This window comes from Hypoxylon trugodes (assembly GCF_022578975.1).
Source record: "Hypoxylon trugodes strain CBS 135444 unplaced genomic scaffold F4822scaffold_1, whole genome shotgun sequence".
NCBI classification, from domain to species: domain Eukaryota; kingdom Fungi; phylum Ascomycota; class Sordariomycetes; order Xylariales; family Hypoxylaceae; genus Hypoxylon; species Hypoxylon trugodes.
Genome location: NW_026250016.1, coordinates 3,903,354 through 3,920,704, shown reverse-complemented (window position 1 = coordinate 3,920,704; position 17,351 = coordinate 3,903,354). Strand labels below are relative to the sequence as shown.

The window sequence follows — 17,351 nt, the reverse complement described above, 5'->3', positions numbered from 1 at the left end:
AGGTCTTTTCAAAAATAAATTATTAACTATAATTATTAATAAATATGAAATTAAAAATTAATATATTTTATATTATTATATTTAAATTAATATCTAAAGATATTAAATTTAAAAGAAATATTAAACTAAAAGAAAACCTAAAAGAATATAATATTAAAACCATCTATAATTCTAGGATTATTAATGATTAAATTAAGTATTTTATTAAATAATTTAATTATTTAAAAAAGAATAATATTTGGGAATCATAGGAATATTTTATAAATAAAAAGATCTAAAAATTAATTAAAAATTTCTATTATTAAAATCTAAATTAATTGATGATGGTAAATCAAAGTTTACATCCTTAAAGGAAAAGTTGGAAAAGGGGTTAACTATAGAAGTTATATTAATTTATACCTTAATATTATATTACTACTCCCTTGCCGGATATTGCTCCTTTTTTAATTATTTCTGTTCTTCTAGTTCCTCTAGGTTTTGGAGATTATGCTAAAATATTTTCAAGCCTTTTTCTTTTAATAATTCCTTTTGTTGTCTAAGTTGTTTAATATAAATTAAAGCCTTGGTTATTTTGGTATAAAGATGTTTAAGGGCCTTTTCGGCCTAATGTTCTTAAATAGACAACCATTTTTCTTTATTTTTAAACCAAAAAAAAGAATTAATAAAGATGTCCATCCCATCATATTAATAACAATATAAAACATATTTATTACACTTTTTGGATACCTTAATTATTATTATATATTTAAAATTATGATTAAAATAGAATGAATATAATATAATATTTATATTAAAACCAATCCTATTAATCTATTTTAAAAGTTCTATATATTCTTATTTTTAATTAATATATTTATATTTTATAGATGGATTAATAAATATGATAGGGATTAAATTAAAAAAGATTTATTAAAAAAAAGGATTTTTAAAGATAAAAGAATTGAAAAAAAAAAAAATAATGTTATAAATCATATAGGCTTATAGGGATATAAAATCTTAAAGGAAATTTTTTTCTTTATTAAAATGGGATAGGAATGTATAATATGTGATATGGATGAATGTGGATAAGGGTATCTAATCTTATTTAATGAGTGTAATATGGATAAATATGGATGAATATATTTAGTTTTATTTAATGAATATAATAGGGATGAGTATGGATAAGGGGATCTAATTTTATTTATAAAAAAGGTAGTAATAGGGAATATTTATATAATTACCACAATTCTCCTATATATCTAATCATTTTTTTATGTTCTTTAGTTATTAATCTAAGATTATTCTTTTGAATATAATGAGAAGATTCTAGGCCTCTCTAATGAATAGAATTAACTTAATTATTTAATCTATTATTAATATTGTTACCTTTAAATCAAAAAACCCTAGATTAGCCAATCCAATAACAATTATACCTCTCCGAGGGATAGGTTCGTCACATCGGGGTTTTTTAATTTGAAAGTAACAATATCAATAGTAGGTTAAGTAGTTAAGTTAATTCTGTTCGTCAGAGAGGCTTGGAGTCTTCTCACTATACTCAGAAGAATAGTCTTAGATTGATAACTAAAGAGCTATGGAAAGAGTGACTAGATACATAGGAAATGTCTGTGGTTATATAGTTGTTCCTTCTGTTCTTCCTCCCAGTATCTGAACTTCATCATGAATCCAGATGTTCTGGTGAATCTGGTACACCTGGTCATGGATCTGGGCGTTTTGTTGGATCTAGTTACCTTACATAAGCAGATCCAACAGATCCTCCAGATCCCCGATGATTATCCGTGACTGGCCGTTACATCCCCACTTCCTCGGTCCCAAAAGTGGTTGCCTCATCAGTTGGTTCGTAACAAGAACTTACTTAATTATTTAACTTATTATTGTTATTATTACTTTTAAATTAAAATATCCTAGATTAATTAAATCAGTAATGGCTATATCTCTTTAAGGCATAGGTTTATCACATAAAAAATTATTATTAAATTAATTAAGTTAAGATATTTTAATTTAAAGGTAATAATATTAATAATAAATTAAATAATTAAATAGATTTTATTTATTAAAAAGGCTTAAAAAATTTTTATTATATTTAAAAAAATAATCTTAAATTAATAATTAAATATATAAAAAATGTTTATGATTATATAATTATCTTTTTTTAAAAAAATTTATTATTATTATAATTTAATTAATTTGGTCTTAGATTATTTAAATCATATAAATTATTTAAATTATTTTTAATCATATAGATAAATAAAATCATAATGTTTTATAATTCTTTTATAATTAACTTAAGATATTATGATAAACCTTTATTTTAAAGAGGTATAACCGTTGTTAAATTAATTAATCTAGGATATCTTAATTTAAAAGTAATAGTAATAATAATAAGTTAAATAATTAAGTAAGTTTTATTTATTAGAAAGGTTTAAAGTCTTTTTATTATATTTAAAAGAATAGTTTTAAATTAATAATTATAGAAAAAATAATTAAATATATAAGAAATATTTATAATTATATAATTATTCTTTTTTTCTTTTTTTAAAATTTATTATTATTATAATTTAATTAATTTAATTTTAAATTATTTAGATTATATAAATCATTTAAATCATTCTAGGTTATATAAATAAATAAAATTATATCCCCTTATAATTCCTTTATAATTAATTTAAGGTACCTCCATTTTTAATTCTTTAATTATTACCTGATGCTGTTAGTTCGTAACAGATACCTTTACTTTTAATTCTTTAATTATTACTTAAAATTATTAGTTTATAATAATATTTTAATAATTATATAAATATCTTTTTTTTTCTTTTTTATATTAAATATATTATTGATTAATACATCCAAATATCCAAGGTTATGCCATCATTAGTTGTCTTAAACCCTACTCATCCTTTAGAAATGGGCGTGGGTTCTTAGGTTGTGACATACATATATTTTATTTTAACCAGTTTTAAATATATTACCTCCCCTTTTTAATATAATTATAAACCTTACCTACCAACATAAAGTGTTTTAATGGTAAACATTTAAATTTTATTTACCTATTTTTATTTTCTATTTTACGTTTTTTTATAAATCTCCTCTTTTCGTAATCAAATCGTTTAGGCCTCCTGGATTGATCTTTTCATCCCTTCCGCCCCTCTGCCCCACCCCCAGACGGCACTCAAAAGGGCATAAAGGATTGTCCCAGCTCTTAGTATACTTTCTTCACTCCCCAACTAACTGCCAGCACCCTAGCGCCGAGGAAGCAGCTCATAGCGATGAAGTAAGACAGCGCCGCAAAGAGAATCAGAGCCAGCCACCCCTGTTCTTCATTCTTCCCGACGCCTAGTAGCGCACCAGCAATAGGGAGACTGCTTAAGGTGCCGAAGCTACCGACCATCATGGCCGTGGAGAAGAAGCGACCATAGTCGCGAGCGTCGCATAGTTGGCCAATGCACACAGGGTACAACCCTAGATTACTACCCGAAGCGAAGCCGAAAGTAATCGCGAAGGCGAGGAGCATACTATGCGAGTTACCCGCTGGAAGCCAGAAGGCCAGGATTGTAATCACACACAGCGCGTTTGTTAACGTGATCACGTTGAACCTGCCAAACCTATCCGCTAGGAACCCCGGTAAGAACCGACCGAAGAAGGATCCCGCGCAGAGCAGTGCTAAGAGCGTGTATGCGTCGTTTGGATTTTGGCCGTGGGCCGCGGCATACGAAACGATGTAGGTCAGTGGGGTGAATATGCCCCACTCCATAAACCAGATACCAGCGCAGCAGAACGTGAATTTAAGGTCGCGAAAGAGGGACCAGTCGGGTAGCACGCGAAGCGGATGGATGCTAGGGGGTAGTCGAGACCGCACTAGTAGGTTGGCGATGACAGATAAGAATAGTAGGATGAAGCCGATGATGCGGGTGGTCCATGCAAAACCCAGCTTAGGAATGACAGCTTGCATGAAAATAGGGAATACGATGCCACCAACGGATCCGGAAGTTGCGGCGATTCCGGTCGCGAAGCCTCGACGCTCCTTGAAAAAGTGCGCTATCACGCCATAGGCCGGCACGTTGAGTAAGGCGCCTCCTAGGCCGCCAAGTACGGAATACGCGAGAAGGATTTGGTAATATTCTACAATACAAAATTGATTAGCACATGTAGACCTATATCACTGTTTATCGTGTTATCAATGGCCGCTTGCCTTCACATAATCCTAGGAGGAGTTGGCTTGCTACGACTAGCAAGCTACCGACAGCAACTAGCCATCTAGGTCCATACCTGTCAAAGACGGCACCAACTTGGATGCCGGCGAAGAAGACGATGAACAAGTACACACTAAAAATCCAGCCAATGGTGGATGAGTTGTAACCGACTAATTGGTTAGTTGAGAAGTATGATTCGAAGACTGCAGCGACATTGATGAGTCCGTAGACCGACATCATGGCGCAGAAAGAACCAAGAACAATAAGCCAAGCCTCGAGGCCTCCTTCTGGGAATTCATCTTCGTCATCACCGTTGGATAGAGAGGATGAAGATGAAGAGGCTACACCTGCGGTTGCATTTCCCACGGGGTGGGAATGTCCAGTTTGGTCTTCTGGGCCCCCACCAGAATTGGGATTGATATTAGGAAGTTGACTCTTTTCGTCAAGGTGCACCGGTGAAGAGGTGAATAAACCCCCCTCCGCCGGGACAGTTTGATTTATGAGGCAGCTGTCATCTGCATTTTTGGGTGTGAGGGTCATGGAAGACCTTCACGGTATTTTGTTACAATCGATTTCAATACCGATGAGGGCAGAGTAACTTTTTGAAAGTCTTGGTAAGCTATTCTTCTACACTTGTGCATACGCCGTGGAATTCGCGAGGCGTTGAGAAAAGATTGAGTGTTAAGAAAGGAGGAAAGAATATTAGGTAGTGGATTTATTTTTCTTAGATGGCGAAAAATCTGGGGAAGATAACGGTAACGGCGCTATAACTCAACCTAGTAAGTAACTCCTCCCGTTGAAGTTGGAATTGACCAACCAAGGAACTTACCGTTACATAATAGTTTCGATAGCAGGTCGAGACCCCCGATGCCGACATTAACCACTACTACCACCAAAACCAACACCGCTTCCGTCCTTCCTTCCTTTTGTTCTTTCGCTGGTCTCCGATAGGAGCGGTGTTCTCCACTTTACTCTAAGGGAATTACGGCCGACGGAGATCAACGGATGATTCCCCATTTGCTAAATACATAGAGAAAGGTAGAACAAAACCTACATAATCTGAACATTAGTCTTGATCTTGTTTAAAAACTTTGCGATACCTTCTAAAAGCCATTGGCCAATTAGAATTGATTACCTCACCCCAGACGTTATGAATAGAAGACCGAAAATAAAACCCCAACCCTTACCCCAACCCCAATATCAGTCACAATTGTGAAACAATTCTTTAGTAAGCTCTCTAGGCTTGTATAATCTAGATTCGCAAATACCTCTATAGAGAATTAGTAATATGTGCAATGCTACCGCTTACTGATGAGCTGGTAAGTCCCATGAGATTAGCAAACTGATGGAATGGCCTTCCCGCGAATCTATACGAATTTGAACGCCGGGGAAAACGTAGAGATCCCGAATTGGCTTTTTCAGGTTAGTCTCTAGTCCAACCGAACTACCCCTATTCATTCTAAGCGGTATTCAATGGTCACCTAGATAGCATTGACCACATGCTTCAGTATGCCGTATAGATCCAATGCCATACTAACGTCAATTGGCGCATTGTTTTTTCGAAAAAAAAAAAGGATTAAGATCCAAGCGTTGTAAGCTGAAAGCTTGTCCAATGTTGCTGTTGTTTAACCTAGAAGCTTCCCCCCTTTTCAGTCTAACTTTCTTAATCCAGTTGGTGCATCTCGAAATCGGATACCCCTTAATATTAGTGGTCACCTGCAACATTAGCAGTATAACACACAGCACATAATAGGCGGTTAGGTAAGTTTGTTAGAGAGCTACCTATGAAGCGAGTTAGTAGTATAGTCACGAGCAGTGTCCAACTCACTTGGATGTAATGGAACCGTAGCATAGGCCTCTAGGCTTCTACATAAGCATGGAAGATCCATCTGCCCCTAGACAGAATGGTCTTTGGTGAGTATCGTTCCTTAAGAAATCATCCTACAAGACTTAGGAGCCTTCGTCAAAATTGGATATGTATGCCGAACTCTCCGCCTTTGACTCGCGGTAATCCGTTGAAGTCGTTGGACTCTAGCTCCCTAGGCGACGAAGAAGTCCAAAAACCTTCTCCCACGTATACTTCGTCTACTTACTCGGTGTCGTCGGCCGCCGGTATCGCTCATCCAAGCGAAAAGCAAGTAGGATACATAAATCGTCGCCCCACGGAGAAAATCCTCCCAAAAGGCACCGAGAAAACGAAATATAAACTTCGTTGTCTCCGTATTATCAGACGTATTCTCAAATCGAGAGCCATACCACCAGTCCCTGAAGAACGGTTACCGTGCCCTAAAGCCTCGGCTAACGGGTTGAGCCGAACAACAGCCAGTTGGATACAGCCCCTATTATCAGTCGGACGTCGAAGAACTCTGGAAACCAATGATATTTGGCTGGTGAATCCTGAGAGAAGCATCGAGACCCTCCGCGAAAAGTTTGGGGCGTCTTTCGAGTATAAACACTCGCTAGCGCTTGCTCTCTATGTCACCTCCGTGCGTGAGTTCTGGATTGGTGGTATTTGGCAATTGGCTGCCTCGCTGTGTCAAGTAGGCATCCCGCTTGTCTTGCGCTTTCTGCTATCGTTCGTAACCGAAAAATATCAAGCTGAAAATGCTCTATCCAAAGGTGACATGGAAGGACCAGCTTTGTGGAAGGGTTTGAGTCTGGTTGCTGGACTCTTGTTGTTGCAATTCGTACAAGGAATAGGTGTCAACCAGTTCTCCTATCATGGATCCATGATGGGTGTGCAGTCAAGAGGAGTCTTGATCGCTGCAATTTTCGAGAAATTCATGAAACTTCCTGTGCAACTGCATGGGACCAATGCAGGAGCATCATGTAAGGAAATCAGTTCCGGACAGAACGAAAAAGCCGACGAAACTTCGGAAGGGGCAGATTCCACCATGAACTTAATGTCTTCCGATACAAACCATATTAGTCAAGCGGCAGGGGCGTTCCATCTTGTGTGGACCGCCCCCATAACTATCGCCCTAGCCATCGTCTTAGTCCTCGATACCCTCACCTACTCGGCAATTCCCGGCATTTTCTTGCTCTTGTTTGGAGTCCAAGGTCTAACCCTCGCTGTTAAATGGATCGGAAGGCTGAAGCCAGTACTCAGACAGTTCACCAATGCTCGTGTCTCACTGACTCGAGAAGTTCTACAGCACATTAGCTTCGTCAAGTATAACACGCTAGAAGATCACTTCTTAGACGAAATCGGGCGGCATCGAACTAAGGAACTTGGAATTATCTTGAGGGTCCTTACTATAAGGAATTTTATGTTCGCTGCCTCCACCTGCCTACCCGTCATGGCTTCAGTATTGTCGCTCTCGGTTTACTCGGCTACTGGACACCATCTCATGGCGCCGACAGTATTCTCGTCCGTTGTGGTCTTTAACACCCTCCGTGTTCCTTTCGCTTCCATGTCTGTCTCTCTAAGACAGGTTGCCGAGGGTTGGGCCGCAGTGAAAAGACTGCAAAAATTCTTGGACTCAGAAGAGTCTAAAGAGGAATCTGTCTGGGACATAAACTCGGAGTTCGCTGTTAGTGTGGAACGAGGAAAATTCGCGCGGGCGATCTCTCCCAATGCCCGTGAAAATGCCGAGACTTCCGGGCACGACGAACATCACACGCAGGGGCCGCCATTCTCGCTTGCTGATACCGACTTTTCTATCCCCCGCGGGGAGCTGATTGCTGTGGTTGGGACGACCGGGTCTGGGAAGTCATCCTTACTATGTGCATTAGCGGGACAGATTCCAAAGATTAGCGGCAAGGTCACAATAGGAGTCGCGTCAAGAGCAATATGCTCGCAAGATGCATGGATCCAAAGCGCCTCTGTCAAAGACAACATACTCTTCGGCAAGCCCATGAATCGCGAGGTATACGATCGTATTATTAAAGCTTGCGCCCTAACTCTCGATATCGAAGCCCTTCCCGAGGGCGAAAACACTAAAGTAGGCGAGCGAGGCGCAAGTCTCAGCGGCGGTCAGTGTCAAAGAATTAACTTGGCTAGAGCTGTATATGCAAACAGCGATTTGGTTCTCTTGGATGACCCCCTATCAGCAGTGGATGCCAACGTCGGACAACACTTGTTTAATGAGGTTATCCTGGACGAACTGGGAGGTAAAACAAGATTCTTGGTTACAAATCAACGAAAGTATCTCGCCTGGTGTGATAAAGTCTTATGGATGGAAAATGGCCGTATTAGAGCCATGCGTTCGTACCTGAAACTCTATCAAAGTGAACCTGACTTTCATACCATGTTGGAAACCACCGCGAGCAATGAAAAAGTAGACGCTAAAGAGAAAGAGCAAACCCCCTATATGCGGCAACGAGCCTAGCGGGGGTTGCGAAGCAGGAAAAATTGTTCGGTGGCAGTCTGCCTGACAAGGCGCCCACTAGGGCTAGGGGACATCTACATGTCTTCAACCGGTATTTTCGGTCTTCTGGACACCTCTGCAATAGTGCTATACCGGTTCTATTTCTTGTATTGGCCCAGGGTACCGGTACCATGACAAGTTTATGGTTGTCGTATTGGACGTCCAACAAATTCGCCTGGCTGTCAAGAAACCAATATGTCGGCATCTATGTTACTCTAGCGGCGACGCAGGCTTTTATGACGTTCGGTCTTGCTTTCAGCCTCCCCATAATCGGAAATCGGGCAAGCCGAAGACTTCTCAATCAAGCTGTTGCTAAAGTCGTCGGAGCGCCGATGTGTTTCCATGACTTACAGCCCCTTGGCCATGTTTTGCACCCCTTTGCCGATAATGCCGAGGCAATGGACCAACAATTTCCGGAATCCTTGACTACTTTTCCCTGCTCGATTGCTGCCATATCGAGCACGTTTATTGTCATACAATGCTATTATCCCTGGTTTTCTGTCATGTCGGTGCCACTATTCTTCGGGTGCATATGTATAGTCAATTATTACGGGTCGACTGTAAAGCAGCTAAGGGATTTCGAAACTAAGCTGCGTGGTGATGTGTTGTCTATGTTCTCTGAATCCATTGCGGGGGCGGGGACAATAAAGGCGTACGGAAAACACCATCACCTCTTGAGGAGACTCTGCGATTCCATTGATGTTATGAATGCATCCCTCTTCCTATTATCCGGTGCTCAACTGTGGCTCACGACCCGGCTCAACCTGAAAGCTCTGATTGTGATCATAGTAGCTGGTACATTAATTATCTGCAATGGGGTTCATGTTGAGCCTAGTGTATCAGGCCTTGTGCTATCAGGGGTTCTCGCTTTCAGGATCCAGATTCAATTGCTTGTCCAACAGATTGGACAGCTTGAAGATCGCGTCCACTCTTTGAGCTTTTTGCTAGACTTCGTTTTGGAAATACGCCGAGAATTCTTTCATCGCTGGGGAGTGTCAGATCTCCCCAAGGGTTGGCCTACGGAGGGCGACATTACTATAACTGGCGTCAATATGCGCCATGGGCCTAACCGGCCAATGGTACTAAAAGATTTCAATATTCATATACAGCAAGAGGAGAAAATTGGGCTTGTTGGACGTACCGGCGTTGGAAAATCATCACTGGCAGCTGTCCTTTTTCGATTTGTCGAGCTCACCAGCGGCACTATCATCATAGATGGCTGGGACATCCAGCGTATCCCATTGCACATCCTTCGGTCGGGAATCTCGATCATCACTCAACGTCCTACTTTCTTTCGAGGGACGATCCGCTCGAACCTTGATCCTTGTGGCCAACACACGGAAGAACACGCGCATCGTTATCTGCGATGAGGCGACGTCATCTCTTGACCCAAAGACGGAAGCGCGGGTTCAGGAGGTAATGCTGAAGGCTTTCGCGGACAAAACCGTCTTGTCGATAGCACACCGACTACATACGATTATCGGCAGCGACCGGATCTGCGTTCTAGAACCGGGGCGCATCGCCGAGCTGGATACCCCGATTCGGCTATGGGAACAGAGGGGTATTTTTAGAGAGATGTATGATCAAATGGGTATTGGGCGCGTAGATTTCGGTGCCGATCATCAATAGAGGGATAAAATTGCACTAGTATTAGATATTTTAGACATTAAGGAGAGTAATAGGAGGTATAAAGATAGCATTAAGATTACTAAGACTAAATTTTGTGAGTGTTGTATGACGGCTGATGTTTCGCTGTTACTGATACCCCGGTGTTAGTAACAGATAAAAAGGAAAGTGGAAAAGCATCAGCGTCAAATTAAGGAAAGCGCCAATACTTCGGACCCCTGATTAACGACGTCATAATCGTCACCGTTGTCCCTTTTACAAACGGATTTAGGTACATGTAGTAATTTGGAATCTACCAAACTTATCTCTTTCACCTGTAGAATACCACATGCAAATGCTATCCTATCCCAACAATATACCTAGATGTTTATATAAATAGTATGGCAAGCACACAATAGCAAAATTTACCTAATTTATTCCAAGTGTCATGCTCCGAAAAGGCGGCTCGACAATCCTCAACCTCGTCTCTACCAGCAGTATACGTATCCAAAAACGAACCATGAGTACTTCAAAACCGGCGGGATCGATCTACTTCGGTCCATTCGAGGTTACATCTCAGGTGCATCAAGCCCCGAAAAGCCACTAATATAACTAACACCCAACCACCCATCAGTATCAACGCCACGGACATACTAACGACGCGTATAACAGGTTTTCCTCACAACCCCCCACTCCTTCGCCCTCGTAAACCTCAAGCCACTTCTACCGGGTCACATATTAATATGTCCGCGCACGCCGTACAAGCGGTTAACGGACCTAACAGCATCCGAGCTGGCGGATTTATTCCAAGCCGTGCAGCGCGTGCAGCGGATGCTGGCGCGGCATTATTTCTCCCCATCCCCCTCTGAGCATAGAGATGGTATTCCCGAAGCAGGTTCTTTCAACATAGCGATCCAAGACGGCGCGGAAGCGGGTCAGACCGTGTCGCATGTACACGTACACGTGATACCCCGGATACGGGGTGAGACCGCGAAGGAGGCGTCTGGACCGGGGGATCAGATTTATGAGAAGATGGCTGCAGAGGAGGGGAATGTTGGTGGGGCTTTGTGAGTTTCTTGCTTTTTTTTTCTCTCCTCTCGCATTTTCGTGTTTATGACTAATGGCAGAAGATGGGATCGAGAAGTAAAAAAGCTTCAGCAACAGCTTGGGAACCGACCTGAGCCAGGTGGTAGTTTTCCTAGTATTGAAGACTCCGAGCGGCATCCGCGGACGGCAGAGGAGATGGAGGCTGAAGCGAGGATGTTCCGCGCTGTTTTAGAGCAGATGGGGGAAATTGAAAGCCCTGCGCAATAGTAACTCTGGTGGAGGTCTAGAATTCATTCGGTATACAAAACGCTATTACACATGAACACCTTAGACATGCTCCTTTCTCCTGTACGATGCGCCCAGATCCAAATATAAACACCTAATTAATGTATTTACGTTGACCATTATTACAAGCCCCTAAGTAATTCATCCAGCGTAATCGGCTTCCGAACCGCATTACTGAAGCCTTCATGGAACGTAACCCAGACCTTGGTCTCGCCTTTCCCAAGAGGTGCATCCCCGGCTTTGCTCTTAGGTCTATTGCCGTTCGTCTCTTTTAGTGCGCGAGATTCGGTGTTCTCTATAACACGCCCGAAGAAATCCTTCTTCACTCCGAGTATGGGTAATTCCGGCACTTTCGCAGCCTTATTCTCCTTGTTATCGTCAAAAATGGACTCATCTAGAGTCGCAGTATGCGGATTACCACCCAGGAAGCGTGCCTGCCGCGCCAACTTCTCGCGTTGTAATTTAGCTTTGTGCAGTTCTTGATCCAACACTTGTCGGACGGCATAGCGCGTTGGTGCCTGCGTGCCATGAATGACCGCTGCCGAAGTTTCGAATGTTGAAAGGTGATCGAGATCGCTATGGAATTATTAGTAAACGGTTCATATTAATCGCTAAGAATTTGGTACTTACGGCTCCAAACGGTAAACCCATTGCGGTCCCCTGCTAAATGGGGACTCGTTCTCGATCTTCCCTTTCTGAAGTTCGATGCCAACCTCAGCCAGGACATCAGCAGCTCGCTTCACCATTTCCTTTTCCGTATCTTTCCGGACGCTCGCTGTACCTCGTTGGTCGCCACTGCCCCCAACGACAACGGGTTTCACGTCTGGAGAGACTAAACGAATAAGGTATGGAAGGAAATCTGTTGCGATATCCTCCGCGCTGCGGAATGCTCGCATAAGCGTTGGCGGTAATTGGGTTTGCATAGCCTGGAGCATAGCCCGATTCTCCTTTTCAGTCTCGCGCGCGACGAAGTCTGCCCTTGGGCCTGAAAAAGGAAGTGGTGGGCCCTCATCCTCAGCATCACCACCCCATTTCCGCTCATATGCCATAGTCGCGCGCCGAATGGGCGATGCAAACAAGTGATGGCATGCGAGGATCGGCTGACAAAGATATGGGGCTAACTCCCAATCTTGGCTCCCGAATAACCTTGACGAACAGGTATCATGGAAATGCATCCACTCGTAAGCGGAATCTGGCTTGGATAAGAAAGAATCGTCGTTGAACTCATGGTTCGGGTAGTCAAGGAAGACCTCAATCATTACCCTATCCACGTCACCACTTGTATCGATCATCTCCCTCAGACGCTCCATACCGTACTTTTTCTGTTGTTCCGAAAATCCAAGCTGTGCTTGGGGCTGCTCATTCTGGAACTTCGATACCGGGGCCGTAACAAGCACGTTAGGTTTCGGGAACCCAGCTCCGTCTTGGAAGATACGTGTGACGATATCCTTTACATTACCCCGTCCCACGCCTCTTGCACCACCGCCACCATGAGATAGATCACGAACAATATTCTGCTCAACCCACTGTCGCGTCAAGGATGGTGGGCTCTTGAGGAACGCCGACTTGACTCGGCCGGCAACCCATTCACCCACGACCATGACACCTCGCAAGTCTCCCTCAGCTGTGCTCTCGGCGCCTCTTTTCGCGTCTATGCCGCCACTCATACCCCAAGCAGCCTCACATAGTTTACGCGCAGCATCTTTTTCGCATGGAATTCCTTCCTTCTCGAAAACAGTCTTGAGACGCGTCACGACTGCATCGATTGTAGGTTTTCCAACGTGGATAATTTCTGCTAGATTCGATTGGCGCAAGGGCCTCAGCGACGGGTGGTAGACATCATTGCAAATTAGGATAAGTGGCCGCATCTGGCGAAAGTCATCACCCTTCTTTTTGCGCCGCCCGTGTTGTTGGGCGGTTTCTTGTGGCCCCGAGGCGTTCTTCTCCCCAGTTGTAATCAAGTCTATTAGAGCTTTGATAAAACCACCTTCCCCGGAACCACCCGAGCCTGTTACAACACCATCGACTTCGTCGACTACCACGCACACAGGTCGAACGACTTTCTGTTTTTTCGTGTCCTGTGGCTTATTCTGTTGCACCGTCTTGACGTTTTCCGTACCTAAACTAGTGCGAATTCGGTTCTTCACGACATCTCGGCTACGATCATCGCTTGCGTTGATCTCCATTACTTCGTAACCGGCTTGCTTGGCACAGACGTGAGCAAGTGTAGTCTTGCCCAATCCAGGAGGACCGGTAAGCATAAGAATATTTCGGTGCGGCTTTTCCTCCTCGGCCTCTGCCTTCCCTCCCGGCCTCCTTGTGGATAATTTCGGTTTCGATACTCCCGGGAAGACAACGGGATCCCATCTCTTCAACCACCGTAGAACCTGTCGATTTGTTAGGTCGTCTCCAACTAGGTCCATGAAATTCCTAGCTCGGTATTTCTCGGTCCATAGGAGCGACTTCTTTGGTTTCTTGGGAGCTTCGACGGAAGGCATTGGTTCATCGGGAACGGGATCCGCGGCTGGAGGTTCGCTTCTAAGCTCCTTAGAAGCGTTTTCGATTAGCTTATGGATTTCAATTCCATAGTAACTCTTCTTGGCTCGTCCTTCCTTCGTCTTCGACCGGGCTGCAACCATCTGCTCGTAGGTCGCACTGGTATTCGTTTTCCGTTGCTTAATGTCAACTGTATTGCCCGAACAGGTCGTAATCTTCAAGTTGCTTTTCGCTTGGCGAGAAGGAATTCGGTCGAATATCGAGGCAAAGTTGCTTGAGCTGAAAAACGAGGTCGTTATGGATGGTTGGGTCTCGCTCTCGTCATTGGTTTGTTGCGTTGTTGGAGTCGAAAGCGACTCGGCGACCTCCTTAACCGTAACATTCGGGTTCGTAGATGGAGGTGAAGATGGCTCGGTGTATTCCGTAATTGGAGGTTCGGTGGGACTGCTAATAAGTCGTCTCTTGGCCGCAAGTTCTTGCAATAAATCCTCATCGTCGGAGTCATCGTCTATAAGAAAACCGGATTTCGTCTGGAGTCGAGGTTTGGGGTCGACGTGTGGTTTTGCACGTTTCGTTGCTGTGGCAGGAGAAGAGCTGGCCGGATAGACCACTGGGGACGAAGGGGGCAGCATTTTCCAAAGGCCAATTGAAAGGAATGGGGTTCTAAGTTTCGAAAGACACGAGATTAAACCTCGTACTTCAAAAATGGTTTGTACAAAAATGGTGCTTAGACATTATCAGGATTATTGTAAATTGATGGACGCGGGGACGCGTTTGAAGCGCATCTCGTGGGGCAATTGGAATTGAACTTTTATGGGTCCAAGTATGCATGTGTATATACCCCTGTATGGGCATAGCGAGGGTAACCCAATGACATAATCTCTTCAGTACATGCATCGACTTTATCTAGCTGGTTACGTAATGCGACAGCTTATTGATGACTAAGGAAATAAAGGCCAAGTTCTCACGGTTGGCGACCCTAATTTCAAACTTAAGAAAAACAAAACCCCTGAACTCTATCATATCCAGTTGCTTCAAGAGTCGACTTTCAAGCACATCACTAGTCAACTTCAGTCGATACTCCTAATTAAATCCCGGAGATCATCTTTATCAAAGCATGTATTTCCTGTACCTACATACATGTGCAGCACGTCCCCCATCTAGAATAATTATACCTGGATTTGACCATGTTAGTCAAATCTGGCACAATATTCAATCGGGTAAATACGGTGCAGCAATGGTATTTACCTTCTCTGATCCGCCACTCCACTTCCAACACACTCTAATGTTGGTTTCGCATATCTCAGACAAGTAGCGGAGAAAAAGAGATTTCCTGCCATCGCTAACATCATGCCTTCCACAAACCGCCATTCCTTACCAGTTGAACCGTAAGGGTATAAGGCTTGTCGGTACTCTTCGTTGATTTCAACTTCAAGGTTCCATATATACCCTCGAAGAATCACTTTCGCCTCCCGAGATGAGATTGCGAGGAGATTTTCCAAAACCCTAACCGCATTGATGACTACGTCGCCCTTTTTCCTTTCGGCGCACATCTCTTTTTCGTACGAGTACAGATCGTTGACCAATGATAGATGTGTCCATACGAGCTTACGTATTTTTGTGAGACGTGACAGCTCCTTTCGAGATCGGGTAATCTCACAAGTAAACATTATAGCTGCCTCGCAATAGCTATCGATAGTTAGCACTATCACATCACATAGGGAGCAACACTTACTCCACTGCGAAGTCCAAGATACGGTAGTCGATATAAGCACTGAGCGACTTGAACTCCATCGAGCTAGGTGGTTTCTCGCGTGTATGTTTGACCCAACTCGTTATTCCTTTAACGAGCTCGGGTCCAACGACGGGATCTTCCTCGATAACTTCGCCTGCAAAGCGTTTGAAGATTGGAGTGTCGACGATTGTCTTTTTCTAATGACACATATTAGGGATCTCCATAATCTATGGAAAAGGGGGGAGCGGATTATTTACCAAGCCGAATTTAGATTCAATAACGTCTATAATCGAGTCAGCACTCATTTCATACGATTGTATTATAAGAGAGCCCATAACAGATAACAGATACATGGAGAAACCTATTCCGAATTTCAGCTTGTAGTTGAAGGGAGTGATATTACCGTCGTGCATTGCAATGATTAAGTTGGCCTTGGCGATCAACTTTGCCCGTTGAACATTCCCTGCGGGAAATATATGTATCGAAGCAGAAATGGTCGTGTCGATAAGTTCCTTCCGCTTGGATGCTTTCGAGTCAAAGTCTTCCAACTCCGAGGGTAAGGATCCTTCCGCACGCGACTTCAAGCCGGTAACCTCATTTATCAGGGCCGTAGCTGTTTCCTCTGCTTCTTTCCAATGCATAGATTGTGCTGCGGCAGGTATAAATGTCGGCCAATCTATTCTCAGTCCTGTCGGGTAGATGACATTGCAGTTGCGTAGAATAGGGACTTGGTATAAAAACGGGAGATATCGGCATTCGTCCCTTAAAAACTGAAAGCAAGATAATCCGTCGTGGTTGAATTTAATTGGCATGTCAATAGGATCGTATGAACATTTTACGGGCCAAAGGTCAGGTTCCTTCATCGTGAATTATGGTCGAAATAGTAGGTGATCCTTTTCGATGTATAAATTAGACGCGACCGAGAAGTGTATTACCCAGTTACCTAGGTAGTTTTTATACATAATGGACAGAAGAATTTCGTGCCCCAATAGTCCTCAAGTCTAATAAGAACCTTCAGAATCACACTTGGTTTGCATGTGGTTCGGCCGTGACTTGCTTCCCTTCCTTCCCAGTGATTCGGTATGGCAGTGGAGAAACCACTCAGTTATCTGCAAAGTTAGACGTACTATACAACACTATACCTACTAGTTCTATACAACTACAGTAAAGACTTATTTTAGGCTCACGATAAGAACATAAGTATCCGCTCTAAGTAGGTAAAGACCACTCGCTTTTCTGGTTGTGATGGGCAATCAACTCCAAAATGGACCCACCATTTTTTGCACTGATATTGGATGAGTTTGCTTAATTCTACCTTAAATTAGCTTATAAACGGGGAATACGCCTATATTATCGGAAGAAACTTGAATGGGTGCATATAGTTGGCTTTCAATGTACAATCATAACTGACAGGGGAGAGATCAGGGGTTATCGTGGGTAAATCTACAGGTCTGCCCCACAACGAGACTCTTTTCACCACACAGATTAACCGCTGATAGGAAATCATTAGAATTCATTCTACATATTTTTAAACGATTTTGACTTGTTTGTCAGATATCGATGATGTGGGTGAAATTTTCGTCCCGTCTTGACAGCTTCTGTCACCAATGTAAAGGATCAGTATAA

General features: G+C 42.8%; 5 protein-coding genes across 5 annotated transcripts; 2 read left to right on the top strand and 3 right to left on the bottom strand.

Moving 5' to 3' along the window:
- Positions 1-3,196: 3,196 nt before the first annotated feature.
- F4822DRAFT_424667 (MFS general substrate transporter) lies at positions 3,197-4,727 on the bottom strand (the record flags this gene model as incomplete). The annotated part of the gene is made up of 2 exons (XM_051460186.1): positions 3,197-4,116; positions 4,235-4,727. The coding sequence occupies 2 exons, from the start codon at positions 4,725-4,727 to the stop codon at positions 3,197-3,199; spliced, it is 1,413 nt and encodes a 470-aa protein (XP_051319972.1).
- Positions 4,728-6,091: 1,364 nt separating this feature from the next.
- Positions 6,092-9,927, top strand: F4822DRAFT_435891 (P-loop containing nucleoside triphosphate hydrolase protein; the record flags this gene model as incomplete). The annotated part of the gene is made up of 8 exons (XM_051462252.1): positions 6,092-6,261; positions 6,418-7,016; positions 7,074-8,467; positions 8,536-8,754; positions 8,788-8,874; positions 8,911-9,096; positions 9,127-9,405; positions 9,439-9,927. 8 exons carry the CDS (start codon positions 6,092-6,094, stop codon positions 9,925-9,927), a joined length of 3,423 nt encoding a protein of 1,140 aa, XP_051319971.1.
- A 342-nt stretch (positions 9,928-10,269) lies between these two features.
- F4822DRAFT_40429 (HIT-like protein) lies at positions 10,270-11,798 on the top strand. Its single transcript, XM_051458185.1, has 3 exons — positions 10,270-10,742; positions 10,835-11,229; positions 11,293-11,798. The coding sequence occupies exons 1-3, from the start codon at positions 10,611-10,613 to the stop codon at positions 11,474-11,476; spliced, it is 711 nt and encodes a 236-aa protein (XP_051319970.1). The 5' UTR covers positions 10,270-10,610; the 3' UTR covers positions 11,477-11,798.
- On the bottom strand, positions 11,617-15,179 carry F4822DRAFT_435890 (uncharacterized protein; the record flags this gene model as incomplete). Its single annotated transcript, XM_051462251.1, has 3 exons — positions 11,617-12,070; positions 12,125-14,600; positions 15,131-15,179. 3 exons carry the CDS (start codon positions 15,177-15,179, stop codon positions 11,617-11,619), a joined length of 2,979 nt encoding a protein of 992 aa, XP_051319969.1.
- A 55-nt stretch (positions 15,180-15,234) lies between these two features.
- Positions 15,235-16,588, bottom strand: F4822DRAFT_424662 (terpenoid synthase; the record flags this gene model as incomplete). The annotated part of the gene is made up of 3 exons (XM_051460185.1): positions 15,235-15,679; positions 15,726-15,922; positions 15,983-16,588. 3 exons carry the CDS (start codon positions 16,586-16,588, stop codon positions 15,235-15,237), a joined length of 1,248 nt encoding a protein of 415 aa, XP_051319968.1.
- Positions 16,589-17,351: the final 763 nt, after the last annotated feature.

Bases quoted from the DNA above. Each gene is read 5' to 3' on its own strand.
- F4822DRAFT_40429 (XM_051458185.1), top strand. From the start codon at position 10,611: ATGCTCCGAAAAGGCGGCTCGACAATCCTCAACCTCGTCTCTACCAGC. The intron at 10,743-10,834 runs GTGCATCAAGCC...CGCGTATAACAG, and splicing joins CATTCGAGGTTACATCTCAG to GTTTTCCTCACAACCCCCCA. The intron at 11,230-11,292 runs GTGAGTTTCTTG...TAATGGCAGAAG, and splicing joins GGGAATGTTGGTGGGGCTTT to ATGGGATCGAGAAGTAAAAA.